This window comes from Haplochromis burtoni, unplaced genomic scaffold (assembly GCF_018398535.1).
Source record: "Haplochromis burtoni strain Fernald_Lab_line unplaced genomic scaffold, NCSU_Asbu1 Contig_184, whole genome shotgun sequence".
Lineage (NCBI taxonomy): Eukaryota > Metazoa > Chordata > Actinopteri > Cichliformes > Cichlidae > Haplochromis > Haplochromis burtoni.
In genome coordinates, this window is record NW_024582545.1 from 105,678 (window position 1) to 124,261 (window position 18,584).

The following is an 18,584-nucleotide window of genomic DNA, read 5'->3' on the forward strand; positions in this document are numbered from 1 at the left end:
ATAAGTCCAGTCAAATTCAATATGCTTCTATAAATAAATCCAAGGAAAAGACCAAAACCAACAGAAAGCCTCAGCGCTGCGCATCCGAAGCTTGAGCTCATTCCTCTGTGCCACACAGCTCCATTATTCTCACAGAAACTATATAAAACACATCAGCGTTAACACCTCTAACAAGTTCCTGCATTACAATGAACGAGGGCACTGCAAATCTGCTGATGCTGCTATAAATACTCACAGCAACAACAAATTAGCAGCTGAAAACAATCCCAAACAAACAGTTTTTCCTCCTGTGTTACTAATATTTGTTCAAAACTGCAGCGCCAAGATTGTTTTAAGGAAACGATTGAGTCTTTTTTTTTTCTTTCTTTGAATGACGGGATATATTTATTATCCCATGATTTATATCAGCAGCAGGAAACAAGAAGCTTGAGGATGCGAGTCAGCATCAGAGTAGGGAAGTTGGAAAATGTTCCGAGACGATCAAAAAACTGTTTGTGTTTTGCTGCTCTGGCATGAAATTTCAACAGATGCTGCTCTCGGGGCATCCCTGACACTGAAGACACAGTAAACAATCCTGTAATTTAGTTATGTTCTACTCAGTACAAGATAGTTACAGGGTTTGTTAACTGGGAAAAAAAAATCAAAGGGACCGTTCACCACCAAATCAAGTCAAATCAATCAGATGTGCTATTTCACACATATGAGTTCCCAACAGGAAATTTGCAGGGCGCCCTCTGGTGGACAAACTTTGCAACATCAACACTCATAACAAGGCTGAAGGGTGTTTCTTTCATTTCTTTTTTACTTTTTTAGTTATGGTTAATCAGCCATCACAAGAGACAATACCTATATATCAATAGCTAATATTGACAAATTACTAATATAAGGTCAATCGAAAATCAATATTTCATATAAGCAACTTTATTCTTCAACACAGCCTGAACTTTCTGGGGCTGCTTTCTTGTACTTTCTTTAAGTAGTCTTGAGGAATAGTTCTCCGGACTTCTTGAAAGACATTCAAAGCTCGTCTTTGGATGTTTTTTCTGCCTGTAGATGATCCCACACTGCTTCAGTAACGTTGATGTCCGAGCTCCAGGGAGGCCAATCCATGACTGTGTGTTTCATCCAGGAATGATTTTACTGCATTGACATTGTATTTGGGATCAATGTCATACCTAAAAAAATTAAGCCAGCCTGTCCAGGGTGGACATTACATGCTGGATCAAAATCTGATAGTACTTATCTGCATTCCTAATTCCATAAGATTTTCCAAGATATCCAACACTACTGCCTGAAATACAGCCCCCAACCAAGACACAGCCTCTGCCATGCTTTACAGATAGCTGTAGATACTGTTGTACCCCTCTCCTGCATTCCTCTGTAGATGTTAATGTTGAATTGAACCTACAGCTGATATCGTCCAAGCCTGCTCCAGTTAGCACAGAGCAGAGGGCGCAGCGCACTCTGGACAGGTCACCAGTCCATCACAGGGCTAACATGAAGAGAGAGACAACAAACCAGAAATCTGCTCTGCACCACATACTGGATCACCCCTGAGATGGGGTGAACTGTCCCTTTAAATATGCTCATTTTATCTCTGGGCATTTTTCTTTTTTTAAGGAATTTTTCAATTAACCAATGAAATCGTCATTAGAAATGTTAATAAAAAACTGTTGGTGCTCTAACCCTGGGGTAGATGTCAGTGTTCAGGGTCAGTGAATGGGCAGCGCGGTGGTTCTTGTAAGACTTTAATGAAGGACACTTCAGCACGGCGGCCGTTAAAAGAGAAGCAGAGGGCGGGACTTTAATCACCGACCTGCTGCCCAAACATGTCGACACAGAAAACGATACAGGCGGAGAGCGAGAGAGAAGACGGAGAGAGTGTGTTAACACTCACCACCACTCTGACGTGCTTGGACAAATCCCTGGAGCTCCTCTGGAGGAAATCTGAGAACGCAGCCTGCACACACACACACACACACACACAGACACACGACCACACACACACACACACACACACACACACCACACAGCACACACACCACACACACACACACACACACCACACACAAACACACACACACACACAGAATGGGGCCCAATCAAACAGAATTACAGTTCATTACATTTCCCTCATTAAAAAGAGATAACTCCGTGACACGCTTCCGCTCCAACTCCCACCCATCACTTCTCCCTTCCAACTCATATCCTTCACAGAGAATTTGCTCATTCCAAATAGCTCCAAATTTAAAAATTCTTGTTTAAGAATTTTTATTTCAATCGGGGAGGTTCAGAAGCTAGAGCTGCACGAAGTTGGAAAAATGCTGGATTAATTAACAATAGATCAAAGATCAAAACAGCATGCTATGACCTCGGCTCACTACAGATCAGTAAAATTACTGGATTACAGGAAAATTACCCAAAAATCATCTTTCGAAGGTATGCGGTCGATGTGAATGGCTGCATTAAAAATAGATAAGTCTGAAAAATGTTTTAATTCATGAAACATTTGCACAGATTTTACGTGCTGGTGTGTAAAGGCCCTCCGAGTGAACGCTAGACTGACTCCCTGCACCGTCAGGTGGCACAACCTGGTACTGCTCAAAAGCACAGCCTGGTCCTCGTTCAACTTCATCCTGAAATCTGCTCAGTGTACAGAGGCTTGGGATATAAAGTCAAAGCAGATGTTTCTTTACATTCTGTAGCTTTTACTTTCTTTTTAAACACAGCTGAGATATTCTCTTTGCCTCCATGTATATTTACTCTGAGTGATTTTTTGCAGCACCTCATTCTCGCTTATTTAAACCAGACTTCTTCCTGCTCATCCTAACATGTGTCTGTGTGTCAGACAGACAGTGACTGGGAGGAAGAGTTTCGGCTCCAAAGGTTTGTGTGTCTGTGGATGTGTGAGCAGAAAGAAAGTCATCGGGGACACTCACTCCTGCATAGAACATCTTGTTGCGGAAGCGACTGTTAAACTTTTCTGGGTTGGCCTCTGGAAAGACACAATTAGAGAGGCAGAGAGAAAGAAGGAGAATACATTAAAGATGCGACAAAGACAGTGGGATTACAAATGTGAAAACTCACGCAGAGCGGTACAGAGTAACACGGAGAGACTGACTCATTTGTGCATGCCTGAATGTGTGAATCTGATTCAGTATCCTTTGTAAATTTTTCATTCTGCTCATCTTTCTCTTCTTTTTTTTTTAACAAAAGCAGAAAATGATCTATTAACTGGGGAGAGGAGGACCTAATGGAACATGAATAGAGTTGACACAAGGTGAAAATTTAAAAAAGACTGATATTAAAATAGCTTTCACACACCTCTGGACTCGTGGAACTCCAGGGTGACGTGCGCGTCGAAGCCAAGGCTGAAGTAGTTGTTGAACACGTTCAAGGGCAGCTGAGGATGCAGGAAAAACACTGAAGTGGGCCTCTTTGCATAAATATAATGTAATTTATTCACATAGACAGCTCACATCCTCTTTGAGCATAAACTCTGACCATTTAGCTACTGATACTCATCCAAATTCACACTTTTTGGTAAAGCCCAACTCTTTAAACCCACGGTATAGATATTAACAAGCAAAAACCTCAGAGGCTGAAAAATAAAGCACCAAAACTGCCCTATCTTTATTCCAACAGTGTACCTAATATGGAACGCACACATCCTAACTTCCAGCACAAACTGACCTTCTGTGTGCCCTCCTCTGGCTGGGCAGAGCTCTTTTCTACTAAGAGGTTCCACCTGTCCAGCTGCACCACCGAACCGTCCTCCACATGACACAAAACCTTGGACACTGGTTCATCCGTGTAGCCCTGCAGGGAGGATAGCAAACACAAGACAGAGGCAAATTTAACTACCCAACACCTACACAGTCATCTGTGCAAAAGGGTTTTAATGTTACATTTAATATGCATCTGTGCAAAGTGAGGATAAATACACACTGCAGAACATCTAAACTATTTGAGTAAGTGAAAATAGGACAAAGATGACATGTTGTAACGCAAACGTTTAATAAAATGACATTTTCTTTTTAACTGAATGCTAGCAATGAATATTAATAAAATGCTGGAAAGGTTGTGTAAAGGTTGTGTAGGTTGCTACAAAATGACCTGGTGAAGCATCTGATAACCATTTAGGTTAAATGGAAACTTAACTGGGTATAAAAAGAGGACCTCAGAGCTGCTCGATCTATCAGAGAGACCCAGCCTCTTTAATAAGAGGACAGAATCCAGCATTCATGACAATATGGGAGAGCATTAGAGCATATGGAAGGGGTCGACCTTCACATCTGTAAAGACCCATCAGTGCTGAATGAAAAATTGTGGAGCCATTTTCAGGGAGGTGTTTTTGTTTTTTTTTTGACACTTTTTATTTGTTTAGGAACATTTTTATGCAACAAGATAAAATAGAAAAAGAAAAAGAAAAAACAGAAACAGTATGAGGTCATGGGAAGATAATGTACACCTGTACATACATCTGCACATCCACACATGCATACGTCAACAAGTCTGCATTACTAATTCTATGCATTAAAGGGTGCTGCCACAAGCTGTAAAGTCCAGCCATTTTCTCCACCGTCTCCTTCCCAAATCTCCCTGCAGTCGCAGAGTGAAAGTCATACATTCCATCAATTTGACGTCTTCCACTATAGAGGTAAAAAGTGTTACAGTGGGAGGATCTCTACAGAGCCAGCGTTTTGTTATGGCCTTCTTCGCAGAAGCCAAGAGAACTTTCAGAAGGTAAACATCATCTGCAACTAAATCGTCTGTAAAATATCCCAGATACAATGAGGTAAATGTACAAGACACGTGGAATCCCAACACCTCTGTAATTATCTTTATAACTTCCGTCCAGAAGGGTCGTATGAGTGGGCAGGACCAGAATATATGACCGTAATCAGCCATGACTTCCCCACAATTCCTCCAGCAAAACGCAGGTGTAGCACTGAATTTAGACTTCTGTTTAGGCGTTATGAAATAGCGTATAATGTTCTTCCAGCAGAAGTCCCGCCACATGTTGGAGTTAGTCGTGGTAAACTGTGTCTCCCAGATCCGTGCCCACCCATCTTCTGTAATCACAATGTCCATTTCTTTTTCCCATTTCTGCTTTATGTAAATCGTTGAGTGCCCTTTGAGCTTAGTCAGACATTTATACAGTTTACTTATCAAGGCTCTGTTACTCCCAGAGTCATAAGCATCAATGAAAATATTAACAATCGAGAAGTCTCCACGGACACAGCTCTTCAGTCTTTTGCCAATATAGTCACGGAGTTGCAAGTATCGAAAAAAGTCTTGTTTCCCGAGATCGTAAGTCTGCATAGGTTTGTTTAAATCTACTATCGTGGGAAGCAGGTAGAAAATCAGGGTCATACGCTGGCCACCTCAGAAGTTTTATCTCTTCCTGGAGTTGCGCCTGCTTGACCACTCCCCTCCATATTTTTAATGTAAAAGTGACCCAGTGGCTGGGCGTCAAGGTATCGTCCAAATCAGAAGCCGCGTGACCAAGTCTAGACTGGATTGGCGTGTCTGAGAGAGACATCTCAATAGTCTTCCACCTCGCACAAAAAGATGGATTACACCAACACACCAAGGACCTCAGCTGAGCAGATAAGTAGTAATTCCTTAATGAAGGTAGAGTCAAGCCCCCTTTGTCTTTCGGCAACTGCAAAGTAGAGAACTTCACCCTTGGTCTTTTGTTAAGCCAAATGAATCTCGAAATCTGCTTATTCCATTCCCTGAATTGCTTCTCTGGAATTTGAATAGGTAAAGCAAGAAAAAGATAGAGTAGTTTGGGAAGAATATTCACTTTAATTATCTGTATCCTGTTGCCAAGGTCGAGAGGGAGCAAGGCCCAAATGTTGAGATCGCTATATATTTCTCTATTAATACGACTGTAATTAATATCATACAGTTGTGTCAGATCTCTAGGCAGGGAAGTGTTTTTTTTTATATCATTTAGCTAAAAATAAAACTTTACAGTACGACACCAGGTATCAGCTACCTGCAATGCAGTCTACAGATCCCTCCCCATGTGCTTCAACCCCCACTCACACCCTGCTTCAGGTTACCTCAATAGGTCACAATGTCTCACATAGTGGTTTACCCTTAACCCCTGGTGATGATTTAAGACCCTAGTCTTTGTTCACACTTTGGCTCATGTGACAACTCTCATGATCAGTAGCAGGTCAACAAACAAAGGGGAGAAGTCCCACTAGGGGTTAAATATCTCTCAAGACTACTATGACCTGGATGACTGAGAACCTATACAAACATGATAGTTTAAAACCCACTGGGTCATTGGTAAACCATCTAGGGTTCAGTCTTAATTTCACTGACCAATAATTTTCATCGCAGTTTTTTCCCCCCCCTCACAAAACATGAGAATAACGAAACGAAAACTAACGGACGAAAACTGATGAAACATAGCGACACTTTCATCAACAACTATAAACAAAATATTCAGAGAGATAAGATCCAATCAGAACTAATTAAGTTGTGCAGAAAGGCGGGACGATTTAGGAAACGATCCAATCAGAATGAAGGTTAGACCTGACAAATGGCATCCGTACAACCAGCTCCCCTGTTTCTCATGAAAACGACAACACTTGGAAGGATTTCAAAATAAGACTTTGTAAACCTTGTGGAGCACCTCTGCTCTGTAAAGACATGACAAACCTTTTCACTTTAGTCAATGAATCAACTTTTGAATTTGGCTCCTATAATCTTAATAATAAAACTACAAGTCGAATAAAACTAAAAGTATTTAGATGTCTAAATTATGACTAAAACTAAATCAAATATTGCAGTAAAAATTAATGCTGCTAGAGTTTGGTTAACACCATGTAAGAGTAACTTCCAGTAAAAAAAAAAAAAAAAAAATTTAAAAAATTTAAAAAAAAAAAAAAATGTTTAAAGCAAATAATGAAATTAAAAAAAAAAAAAAATATATTATATATATATAGTATTATATAATATATATATATATATATATTATATTGATATATATATATATATATCATACACACACACACACACACACACATACAATAATAATAACAACAGCAAATAATTACTTTTGTTGTGATGAATGTTTGAAACAGTCAGCGGGATGTTGTAAGAACTGCCAGTTCTGGAGGATTTGTTAGCTGTTTGTAAATCAGTCTAAATGCTGTGATATACACGCAGCTTTACTCATTGAGTTCAGGCAATAAAAAAAATAAATAAAATAAAAAAGGAGTAGAAATTTTGAGAATCACATTTAAGGAATGTGCACAGCAGCTAAAAACAGACTGGGATGCAGAGAAGAACAGAGAGAAAGTGGATAGTGGAAGACTGAAGAAGAGGCTAAGGCTGCTTCTTGTCGCTCCATTCCCCTTTCATCTCCTTGCTAACAAGAACACCACGCACAAGAAAACACACTAAGTAATAAAAGAGAGGAGCAGACAGGAACAGCATGCGATGATTGGATTTCAGTGAGCGATGATTGAGGTTTCATTACTGCCACTATAACCATAACCTTTAAGAGCATCAAACACAACCACATGATGCACGTCCACGGATTTCACAATCTCCGCAGGTCGATCCCTCTCATGTACAGTTTTCTGTCTTCGTTTGCTTTTATTTTCTCCCTCCTTTTGGACAAATAAAGGAAACAAGACAAAAGACAACACACACACATATAAGGAGAAAACAATCTGATGGTAGTAGCGCTCATCAGCAGGGCCTCTTAGCTGCTGACACACACACAGTCAGGTTTCAACTTACATTAACTTAATTTAACCAAAACCTACACAATCTAAAACCTAACCTTTGACCCAACAGGTTATTAACACTCAAATCAAGTCATTTGCATGGAGGAAACGATTGTTTGTGTGTCCAAAACAAGTCCGCACCATTTATGTCCCCGCAATCTAAGTACTAACAAGGACACACACTCAGCAGGAGAGCTCACACTCAAACAGCAAGTCACAGGGACAGTCACACTCACGCAGCGAGAGGTGGAACAGATACGGCGGTGAGTAACACAACCGAGTGTCAGAGAGATATGAGAGAGATCAGGACAGAAGAAGGAAAGAGACATAAGCAATATAAAATAGCAGGAAGAGGGAGAAATAAGGGTGAGAGAGAAAGGGAAGGAAAGGAAAGGAAAGGAAAGGAAAGGAAAGGAAAGGAAAGGAAAGGAAAGGAAAAACAAGCGATAGGAGGAAAGATGAGCAAAATAGAAGAGAAGAATGAAGGAGGAGAGGAAAAAGTGGAAAGAAATGGAAAGAAAGCTAATGCAAACTAAATGAGAAGAGAGCAAGATGATGAGGGAAGGTCCAGCAAATGGGGGGAAAAATAAATGAAAAGGGAAGAAAATATGAGGAAAGTAGAGAATGGAAAGACAAGGACAATATAGAGGACAGGAAATAGATATATTTTATTTATCTTTCAATATAGACTGAAAGAAAAAGAGGCGAGAAGAAAGAAAGGAGCAAGAAGGAAAGGGAACAGCAGTAAAGGAAAGACAGCAGGATGAAGAAGGAAGGTCCAGAAAATGAAAGAAAAATTAAATGAAAACAAAAGAAGTTGGAGAAAGTTGGGAAAAAGAGGAAAGGTAGGAAATGGAAAAAATAAAAACTCTAAAGAAAGCACAAAAGGGAAAGTCAAAGGAAGAAAAGAGGATGAAAGAGTGAGAACAAGGAATGGAGCAAGGAGAAGAGCAGTGAAGGCAAGGAAAGGCAAGGCAAGGCAAGGCAAGGAAAGGAAAGGAAAGGAAAGGCAAGGCAAGGAAAGGAAAGGAAAGGAAAGGAAAGGAAAGGAAAGGAAAGGAAAGGAAAGGAAAGGAAAGGAGATGCACCAACAGTTAAAAAAAGGATAAGAAATGAGAACTCAGAGGAATGGAGAGGAAATAGAAATAGACAAAGTGGATAAAATGCCTGCAGTCAGAAATACTTGATGAAATAGAGGACAAAAAGGATAGAGCAATTACACTAATTAATCACATGGCAGATAAGAATTTCCACTCAGGCCCGTCTTCGCTCCAAGCGTGTATCTCTGTACGTATCAGGAATGTTTTATCATTGCTTTCACTGCTGCTCCATCCGGAGCTGCTGAAGTCATTCGCGTGTCCTTGCTTCATCGTTCAGCTCGGTGCAGGGCTGAGACGGCACAGTTCATTACACTCAGTGATACTGAACTACAAGGTCCATCCTTACTGTCACATATACTGCATGCTGTCATTTTACTGCAGCATGTCAGCCAGAAAATAGATTTTTGTAAAGACCTCTTATCAATTTACTAATACCGGTACATTTAAGCCAATTATCTGAAAAATGTGAAGAAAAATTACTGACATATCAATTTTTTTCACTCTAACTTTTGACTCATACGTGAAATATTTGATGTATTATCCTCACTACAAGCCTACATAGCTGATCTCATGAAAAGTCTCATGGAAGAATGTGGGTGCTCGTAAAAGATCTGCTGCAGTGCTGTTATTGAAACGTGTGTCAAGACGCAGATTCTTCAAACTTTAGTGCTTCATCAGAGTTTTAGGAACAAGTTGCAGATTTTTGTCAGACTTTCTGAAAGTTTTGGGGAGAGGAAGGTCAAAACCAGCAGAGGAGGGCTCGCCTTTCATAATCCAACAAATGCCACACTTGCAGCTTTTGTAAGGCTATTTCTAGAAAAAGTTCCACCTTGACAACAGTACAATATGCTTTATGTTTGAGACTCCATACGAGTCTTTTACCATAAATTTAGCTTGTGTAAACTGTAAATTTTCAAGAGTGAAAAAGGTACATCTGAAAAATGTACTTAATTGCACTATTTCCTCTAGACATCTTTAAAGTTACAGTGTGTAAAATCTCACCACTAGATGTCAGTAGATTGCAGATTGTGGTCAACTGAGTCGTGTTTTCTTACCCCAGAGGGGTTTTTTGTTTTGGGTTTTTTTTTGCTATTTGTAGGGCTGGTGGTCCACTGTTTAATTCAGCTGTCAATGCTGGATGATAATCAGCACTTGCAACAATATCAGGAAATATATAAGCACGTTTATTCACATTTCGGTAGTCGGAGGAATCAAAATCTCTAAAAGTAGTAAAATGGTGGGGTTTCTGGTTTACTTTCAACAAATCTTGGTCATATTTTTCCTGTGTTTTTCTTAATGAAATGAGTAAAGCTTTTCTTAATGAATAGAGAACTTTTTTTGTATAAGTTTGGAAATTGTTTTGTCATTTTTAGCAGCTGTGTCTTCATGATATTTGCTTTGTGTTTGTTATGCAATAGATGAGGATCTTTTACAGCTCACTGGGGAAAAAACGATTGTTTGGACCCCCTATGAGACAATAAACAATATAATAACAAAGAGATTTCAGAAAATTTGCAGCAATGAACTGCAGCTTATTATTTTGGTGTGTGAGTCTCAGTGAGCACAACTGGTCCACATATAATTGAAACGATGAGTCTGGGATACCTTACTTAAAGACGTCCATGCGTTTTTTTCTATTATTTCTGGAATGTGAAAACAAACAATGTATTTTACGCTTGAGGAAATGAAACCCTACTTTAAAAAAATGATGGAAATGGTTTGTTTTTTCTTACAGTATAAGTGATTTTCCCCTGAGGGAGACCCAAACCCTTTCTGTTTCCTATGCACGAAAAACCCTGAGTGAACTGCCAACTCGACCTATGGATTTATAAACTCTGTACCTCAGTTTGTTCTGTACACTTAAACCTGCTCTGAATACAACACCCACTGCAGCTGTGTCACTGCTGTGATGTTTCCCAGTGAGGTGGGGTGCGCTAAGCGAGCCGTTTTGCTGTCAGAGGGTTGATTCTGTGTTGTGTTTAAAGTTGTTTAAAACTGCAGAAAATTAAAATTAAAAAGGAAACATAATTACAGGAAGCTGCTGTGATGTCACCAACAAGCATGTCATCTTAGTTGTGCTTTGAAGAGGTCAAACGGGCTTAAGGGTCAGGGGGGGGGGGAGATTATATGGAGGAAGGGAGCTCTTTTAGACATCCTGGAATGTGGGTGAGGCATTTTGTAGCTCTCCGAGGTGGTGGGGAATAGAGAATTTATTTTTACTGCATATTAATATTTGAGCATACTCAACATGGCTATAAACCTGTCATGTTTAATCTGAAGAAGGAAATTTCCATCTGTCTCATGAAGAACGCAAATGTTCCCTTCTCTAAATCCCTTAAATATGTTTTTGTTTTTTATGCTGAAAGAGCTGTTGTTGCTCTTATTCTTCTTTTTCTTCGTTAGATCTAATTTATTTAGTCATGTTGTGCAAAAAATTTGCACATAAACTCAGAGAGGACACCGCTGCGCCCTGCTGCTCTCCATCAACTCTGCAGCAGAAGTCAAGGCTAGGAACTCACCCCACCCCAGTTGAGCGTCCTGGCGAGGTCATTTCCTGTTCCCAGAGGAAGCACAGCGACCGGAGGCTGGGGATTCATCTGCAGCTCATCGAGAGCAGACAGGATCCAACCCACCTACAGCGAGACATGAAGGCAAAGTGTAAGTTGTAGAAATTTAGAATAGAAAATAGTGGCTATTAGAGATGTATAGTCACCGTGCCATCTCCTCCGCAGGCAAGGATCCTCAGATTTGGCACTTTGCGATACAACTCCAACCTAACAAAGCAGAGAGGTAATATTATAGAATAAAAGACTGCTGATTAGTGTTGAGTGGGTGTAATTGGTCCAGATTTTATGAAAATTGTTCACCTGTGAGCTTTGGATTTAAATAAAAGAGGAGTGAAAAGATGGCTTTCCCCCCTCAGAGGTGGACTGAGATAAGGGTGATGTGAAATGAAGATTTAAAGTAGGTAATTGGTACTAAACTGTCAAGCTCAGGGTGATTTCAGCCTAACTGTGTAGGCTGTAATGAAACACCAGCACTCTCCCCAAGGGAAGATTACTCACGCCTCGCGCAGTCCACCCTGCGAAAGGTCGAAGACTTGACGAGGATTCAAGATCCACATAAACATCTGTAACACTTTGGCACCCTACAGAAAAAGCAGAAAAAAATTCAGCTTCCTTCATGTTACAATATTTAAAAAGCTGCCACTAACAGCAAGCAAATAAAAAAAAATCTGTGATAATCTGAGAAATGAATCTCTAAATCTTAAACTAAACCCAGTGTTATGTTCTGAAGATGTTGCTGATGAAGTCTAAAAGATTATAGTAAGCAGTGGAGCCCTGAACTTTTACCTGACGGAGTTGCAGGTAAGATGCAAACATCTGCCTCAGCTGAATGAGCCTTTAACTTGTTTAACTCCCCAGTACAAATCTGCGTGTTGTCCATATATCTGAGAGCTGTGCAGGTAATCTTCCGGTGGATTCACAGCTGTGTCCTACCTCCTGCATGCTCGCCTAAACAAAACGGAGTATTTCCTGCAGCGCCAACACTTCTGAAGCTAACCGTTTCCTGTTGTGTGATACATTTGTGAAACTTCTGAAGATGTTTCCGCCCGAATCTCCCGATAATGTTTGGAGTTCATGTGTGAAAACAGCTCAGCTCAGTTCATCTGATAAACCAAATTTTTGTCTGAACCGACATCCTCACAATGAAAATTAATTATAGACAGGCTGAGGACAGACGAGGTGAGGCAGCGACAATATCTCCAAACAACAATGAGAAGCGAAGGCGTCTCAAACAGATGAAAACAGAAGATTAAAGACATTTTCTCACCTGGTTGCCGCCGCTCTTTGGATTCACAAAAACCAAGATGGGCTTCATGAGGGGAGAGGGGAGAGGCTTCAGCATGAACGGACGCCATTTAGACTCCTAAGAGATCAATAAGATCAAAATATTAGAATGTTCACATAACATAAATGTTAAAATCATGATCCATTCATTATGGTGCAAAGTTTGGGCATATATGATGACTGCTGAGAAATTTTAGCTTGATATATCAATTTTTGTATTTTATGAAAATCAGTCGGTCGATCCAGTTCCAGATGGTGGAGCAGAAGCCCGCGATGATTTGAGATCAGATGACCCTAATAATCCAATAATAGACTGTATAGCAAAGATGGACATAGCTTCCTAGAGCTTGGTTTGATTAGGCAATTTTGGTGTTGTTCTTTTTTTCTTCTTTAAACTAAGCATGAGAGCGAGGTGTGGACATGACTGAAAAACAGCTCTGCACAGATACAATACCGACATGTCAATCACAGGTTAGCCATGCCCTCAGTTATATTCTACTTCCTCCTCCATATTTTTTGTAAATATTTTTTCATCATGCTCAAGTGAAGACTAATAAAAAGAAAAATAACTAAGAAAACATTTAGTGTGTTTAAAATGAAAAGAAATAAGGTAACTTCTCCAAATACCTCTACTCGATCTAATTTTTTTGCACAGTTAGAGCAGTCGCCCCCTGCTGGCCATCAGAATCCAGGCAGATTTAAAGCAAGAATTTTTCATTTCATACCTAAATGAAGTCGATGTTTTATAAACACAGTTTGAAGTCAGCCGGCAACGACTTTTATTTAGTTTAATGTTTTTTTTTTTACTTGAGTCGAGATCACATGAAGGATAAACATGAGCTAAAAATGTATTATGACAGTGTAACTGATAATATCACTTACATCTAATCCCTTCTTGCTTGTCCTTCGTTTGAAAGATGTCCGCTTTTTTCTTCTGGCAGAGTTCTTTAGGGAGCTCTAAGGTACACATACACACACAGAGTTCAGTGGTTAGTTCACTGTCACCACGTCCCCTATGATGGTAATTAAAAGTGCAATGAAGCATGTGACGCGACAGAGATATACAGTATGTGTGTGCGTGTCTGTGTGTGATAACAGAGACACAATCCCAGAGTTCCCTCAGACAGACCAGACACGTGTCAGTTCGCATCTTATCATACCCCAAAAATCACACACACATTAGCACACACTGAGCTTGTGACACGCCTTCTTTTTGAGTCTTAAACTTAGATCGACCAAATCATTTCTCATTACTGTCACAAGATGACACCCAGTGAACTTTATCAACCAGCAGAGCGATCGAGGAGGGTGCTCGGCGAGGGTATGAGCATACCTGTGGTTTCCTGACTTTGATGATCCAGGACGGTGGTACTATGACACCGGCGTGGGCCCCCAGTGAACACGGCTCCTCTATCTGGTGCAGCATGAAACATGTCACCTTGTTGTGGAACTGCAAGGAAAAAAGCCCAAAAAAACCACTCCTCAGGGCCATTGTCCGTGTGTGGTGCTCTAACACAGCTGTTTATAAGAAAACCAAAACACCCTGAGTGCCAATATCTGCTTCTCTTATGCTACCTCAGTGGTGTCAAACATAAGGGTCGGGGGCAAGAACTGGCCCACCAAAGGCTCCAATTCGGTCCAAGGATGGCTTTGGAAAGTACAGTATGAAGGAAGGAAGCGATTTTGGACTTTTAATTGTATTTTCAGAAGTTTTACAGCATCTCCTACTGACATTGCCATTCATGCGACACCAAAGAATCTGAGAAATAGATACACATTTAAAAACAGAACTTCCTGGGGTTTTTTTTTTGGTTAGGTTTTTTTTTTTTTTAGCTACAATAGAATTTTCAATATTTTTATGGAGGATCTGCAGTAAGTAATGAATAAATAAAAAGATAATAATTATAGCTGACAGATTTCTTCCATTAACTACAGCATCTACTGTTGAAATTGCACTTCTATTTTCCTATACTAAGATATGTGAAGGATTCAATATGTAGTTAAACTTCTTTACAATGACAGTAAGGACAGTTTCACTGATCTGGCCCATATAAGGTCAAAGTGGGATATATGTGGCCCAATATGTAAAATGAGTTTGACATCCCTGCTCTGTGTGACAGACATTAAATGGTGCTTTGCTTCAGTGATACTACCAGTCCTCTGGCTCCAGCCTTGAGACGGGTTATTGATCATTTATGTACCCAACGTTTGCTTTATTTTGTGGCTGTATTAGAAAATCAGCTGTAGAGACAGCAGGAAATAAAGGGAGCCACAGACATTAAATGGGTGCAATTACAGTACTGAACCTATGACATATTCCCTGTTCTGGGAACATTTTGAATTTATGTAACCATATACAAAAATATTAAATAGGTTCAGTTACTCTATTGAGCCCATGACACATGTAACATTTTTAAATAATGCAACCACATTTTCAATAAACAAGGACGTGATGCATCATTTTCTTTAAGGTGCTTTCCTTCAGTGACACTAGCAGTCCTCCGCCTCCAGCCTCGAGACAGATTGGGTACATAAATGATTGATAATCTTTACTTTACTGTATGGCTACATTAGAAAATCAGCTGTAGAGACAGCAGGAAATGAGAGACTGGAGGGATTACAGATGTGTCAGTACAACCAGCCTATTCATGAGTGGGGTCTACATGACCTTGTTAATGTGGAAATAATAATAATAACAAATGATGTCACTCTAATATATATTTGGAAATAGGTACAGAAACTTCCTGTAGTGCTTAAGTTTATATTTAATCCACTTCAATGCACAATACAACTTGTATTTCCCCACTAATAACATCTTACTGGGGTTAAATATCATATTTACTCGTGAATTAACGGACTTACGGCCTGTTTACACCACGAACAACTGATGGCGATGATTTCTTTACTGTGGAAGAACTTCTGCTGAAAACTCTGCAGAAACAAAGAGGCAGTCTGCATGAACAGGAACAACATCTGTGTGCAGCTGCATGTGTTTTTGAGTGCAAACTCACCTTTCCACACTGTCTACATTTCCCCTCTTGTCGTCGTCTGTGAACCCAGTGGTGTCTGAGGATGTTCTGCCGGCAAACACAGAAACACAATTTCTTTCACTTAACGCCTCAAACAAAAAGCCGACTCCTCCCTCACATTTATGCAGCTACACACTTACATCTCTCAGGGTTCGGGATCCTCCCTCTCTGAAAGTCGGCTTACATCGGAAGTTTATCTAGAAAAAGAGATACGCTGTAGTTCCCATCTGGGGAGGTTGTTTTTCACAGCTACATTTTTACAGATGCTCCATAAATGCATCACATGCAGGCAATCGTTAAGCTACTATTTTGAAAAGCTGACATCTATAATTATAATGATACACTCACTGAATGTGTGTGTGTGTGTAGCTGTGTGTGTAGCTGTGTGTGTGTGTGTGTGTGTTATTATGCCTGTACAAAATTGGCAGATTAGGGTTTTAGTTTTCCCGAGAATCGCTCATTCAGACTAAAAATTAACAAATCATCTGTAGCTACCGTTGGGAATTTGTTTTATTTATGATCACAAAAATTATATATTTTTTCCAACTGCCTTAAGACTTAGGGTTAGTTAGAATTACTGTTAGGATTTGGTATTTGACTGAGATGGCTAAACTTAGGGGTGAAAGAGTTTGGAATATATTCATGCTAAAACTAATTTTAATTTTATTGTGCCAAATCACAACAGCATTTGCCTCAAGGCGCTTTAAATTGTAAGACCCTACAATAATACAGAAAAAACCTCAACAATCAGACCCCCAGTGAGCAAGCACTTGGTGACAGTGGGAAGGAAAAACTCCCTTTAAACAGGAAAAAACATCCGGCAGAACCAAGCTCAGGAAAGTGCAGGCATCTGCTGTGACTGGTTGGGGTGAGGAGAGGAAGCCAGGACAAAGGACACAAAACCAAGATCAGTGAAACTTTGATGCACAGACATAAAGACCTTTCAAAAATTATTAGTAAGCTACAGTAAACTTTATTACATCAGAGCATCTTTAATCACCTGAGAGCCCGAATTCTCACATCTCAACATTGCATTTAGGCTTTTCTGAACCTTATGCATCAATTAAATGTTTTATACTTTTAACAGTGGCGAATTATTGTTTTATCTCTAGTAAACGTTCATGTGAGAATTTAGTAAGAGCCAGTCCAAAGCCAAAATGGGAAACTTATTAGCCAGTCATGTTGCAAGTAAACAGCAGAGGTCCATGACAGTTTAAACTGTGTGGTGGAGAGCATACTGCCTTGTTAAGTACAGGGGTAGTGCTAGTACTAGTAGCATTCTTACTATTTCATAATATGGACAAGTATTTCATATAATCAGTGCTCTGGAGAATGAGCAGAGACATATCACCACTCTGAATTGATCTGTTAATAAAGCAGTAATGTTGTCAGACTTCTACATGCACAGTAGAAATATGGCTTGAAGGGGAAAAGGCTTTTTAACCTAATGTTCAGGCACAGTCATTAAACTTTACTCAGGTACTTTGCAGACATTTTTCATGACTCAGTGACCACTGAAGTTAAGTTACGGCTCTCACGGCATTGATTTAAAAACAACCTTCATGTGCTTGTAACTGCCCAGAGGCTTTGTCAAGTGTAAGACTCATTTCAAGAAGGATTTCCGATTTCATGGAGTACTTCATGCAATAACCCTTTGGAGTGTAATACCTGTAAGATAAGCAGCACATTGGTAACTACAACCCTGTTAAACCCTGTGTATAACCTGGAGTTGTTTTTAGTCTCATGTGTGCTTGTGCTAATAATTAGTAAGGTATTTTGATTCTATATTCAGTTTCTTATATAACTTTTCAATTTTATTTTAAATTTTTACCAATTATTACTTTAATTATTACTTTTTATGTTTAATGTTTTGGCTGCTGTAGCTTTTGGGATAAATAAAATATATGTTTTCTTATCATGCCTCGGCTTCATTTAATTTACATAGGGAAAGAAAATAACAAATCTTATCAAAGGCATTTAAAGATCTTAGAAATAATGGAACAGCTATTTAATATTATATTTATTTGAGTCTCAGAACCCAAGAGCATAAACCAGGGATCGAGAACTATGACAAAAATGAAGTATGAACAATAAACTGTGTGTGTGTGTGTGTGTGTGTGTGTGTGTGTGTGTGTGTGGTGGTGTGTGTGTGTGTGTGTGTGTGTGTGTGTGTGTGTGTGTGTGTACTATGGTTACATATCTTTGTGGGGACAAGAAAAATTGGAAGTTTGCAATACTTGTGGGGATCAACAGCCCTTATGTGGATAAAATACCCATCCCTACAAGTCTGAAGGCATTTTTAAGACTCAAAATGTGGTTTTAGTGACAGGGTTACAATCATGGTCAGGGTTACCCTAACCCTAGGGAAAGCATTATTTCAATTAGATGTCCCCACAAGGATATGAAAACATGACTCTGTGTGTTGTTGTGTGTGTGTGTGTGTGTGTGTGTGTGTGTGTGTGTGTGTGTGTGTGTGTGTGTGTGTTCTGTGTCACAGTGTTGTGTCAGCCGGTGTGAACAACAATCTTACAGGCTGCACATTTCCTCCTGGGGGCCGACTTCTTAAAAAGAGAGTACAAAGGGCAGAGTAAGACACACAAAATCCACACAGCACACAGCAAATGAAACAAACGCAAGCAGTGTAAGAACACACTAACAGCAACCTGCTGTTACACACTGGCAAGATGTGCTCAAGGTCCCCCAACATTTTACCTTTACTCCAGTTCAGTTTGAAAAGCAGTGGCAGACTTTTATTAGCACCACTAACAGCACAGTGACACTCCAGGCTTGAGGAGAGGAGTCCGTTTCTGTTATTTTTTTCACCAGCCATTATTCAAAATGGAAAAA

The 18,584-nt window shown here is 39.8% G+C and overlaps 2 protein-coding genes across 4 annotated transcripts in view; both read right to left on the bottom strand.

Annotated features, from left to right (window-relative positions):
- The window catches only part of dgki (diacylglycerol kinase, iota), a 34,838-nt gene extending 18,363 nt beyond the window's left edge, over positions 1-16,475 (bottom strand). For all 3 annotated transcript variants that reach the window (XM_014337458.2, XM_042225844.1, XM_014337456.2), the window contains exons 1-13: positions 15,878-16,475; positions 15,720-15,785; positions 15,571-15,639; positions 14,042-14,158; positions 13,591-13,665; positions 12,692-12,787; positions 11,923-12,005; positions 11,571-11,631; positions 11,377-11,490; positions 3,694-3,819; positions 3,325-3,403; positions 2,940-2,995; positions 1,898-1,960 (exon numbers count right to left, since the gene is read on the bottom strand). In XM_014337458.2, coding sequence (XP_014192944.2) covers positions 1,898-1,960; positions 2,940-2,995; positions 3,325-3,403; positions 3,694-3,819; positions 11,377-11,490; positions 11,571-11,631; positions 11,923-12,005; positions 12,692-12,787; positions 13,591-13,665; positions 14,042-14,134 — 846 coding nt within the window. In that variant the 5' untranslated portion in view covers positions 14,135-14,158; positions 15,571-15,639; positions 15,720-15,785; positions 15,878-16,475. The remainder of the gene's footprint in view (positions 1-1,897; positions 1,961-2,939; positions 2,996-3,324; positions 3,404-3,693; positions 3,820-11,376; positions 11,491-11,570; positions 11,632-11,922; positions 12,006-12,691; positions 12,788-13,590; positions 13,666-14,041; positions 14,159-15,570; positions 15,640-15,719; positions 15,786-15,877) is intronic.
- Positions 16,476-18,241: 1,766 nt separating this feature from the next.
- LOC121815336 (diacylglycerol kinase iota-like) overlaps positions 18,242-18,584 on the bottom strand; it is a 69,956-nt gene continuing 69,613 nt past the window's right edge. The window contains exon 4 of the mRNA XM_042225840.1: positions 18,242-18,298. Coding sequence (XP_042081774.1) covers positions 18,242-18,298 — 57 coding nt within the window. The remainder of the gene's footprint in view (positions 18,299-18,584) is intronic.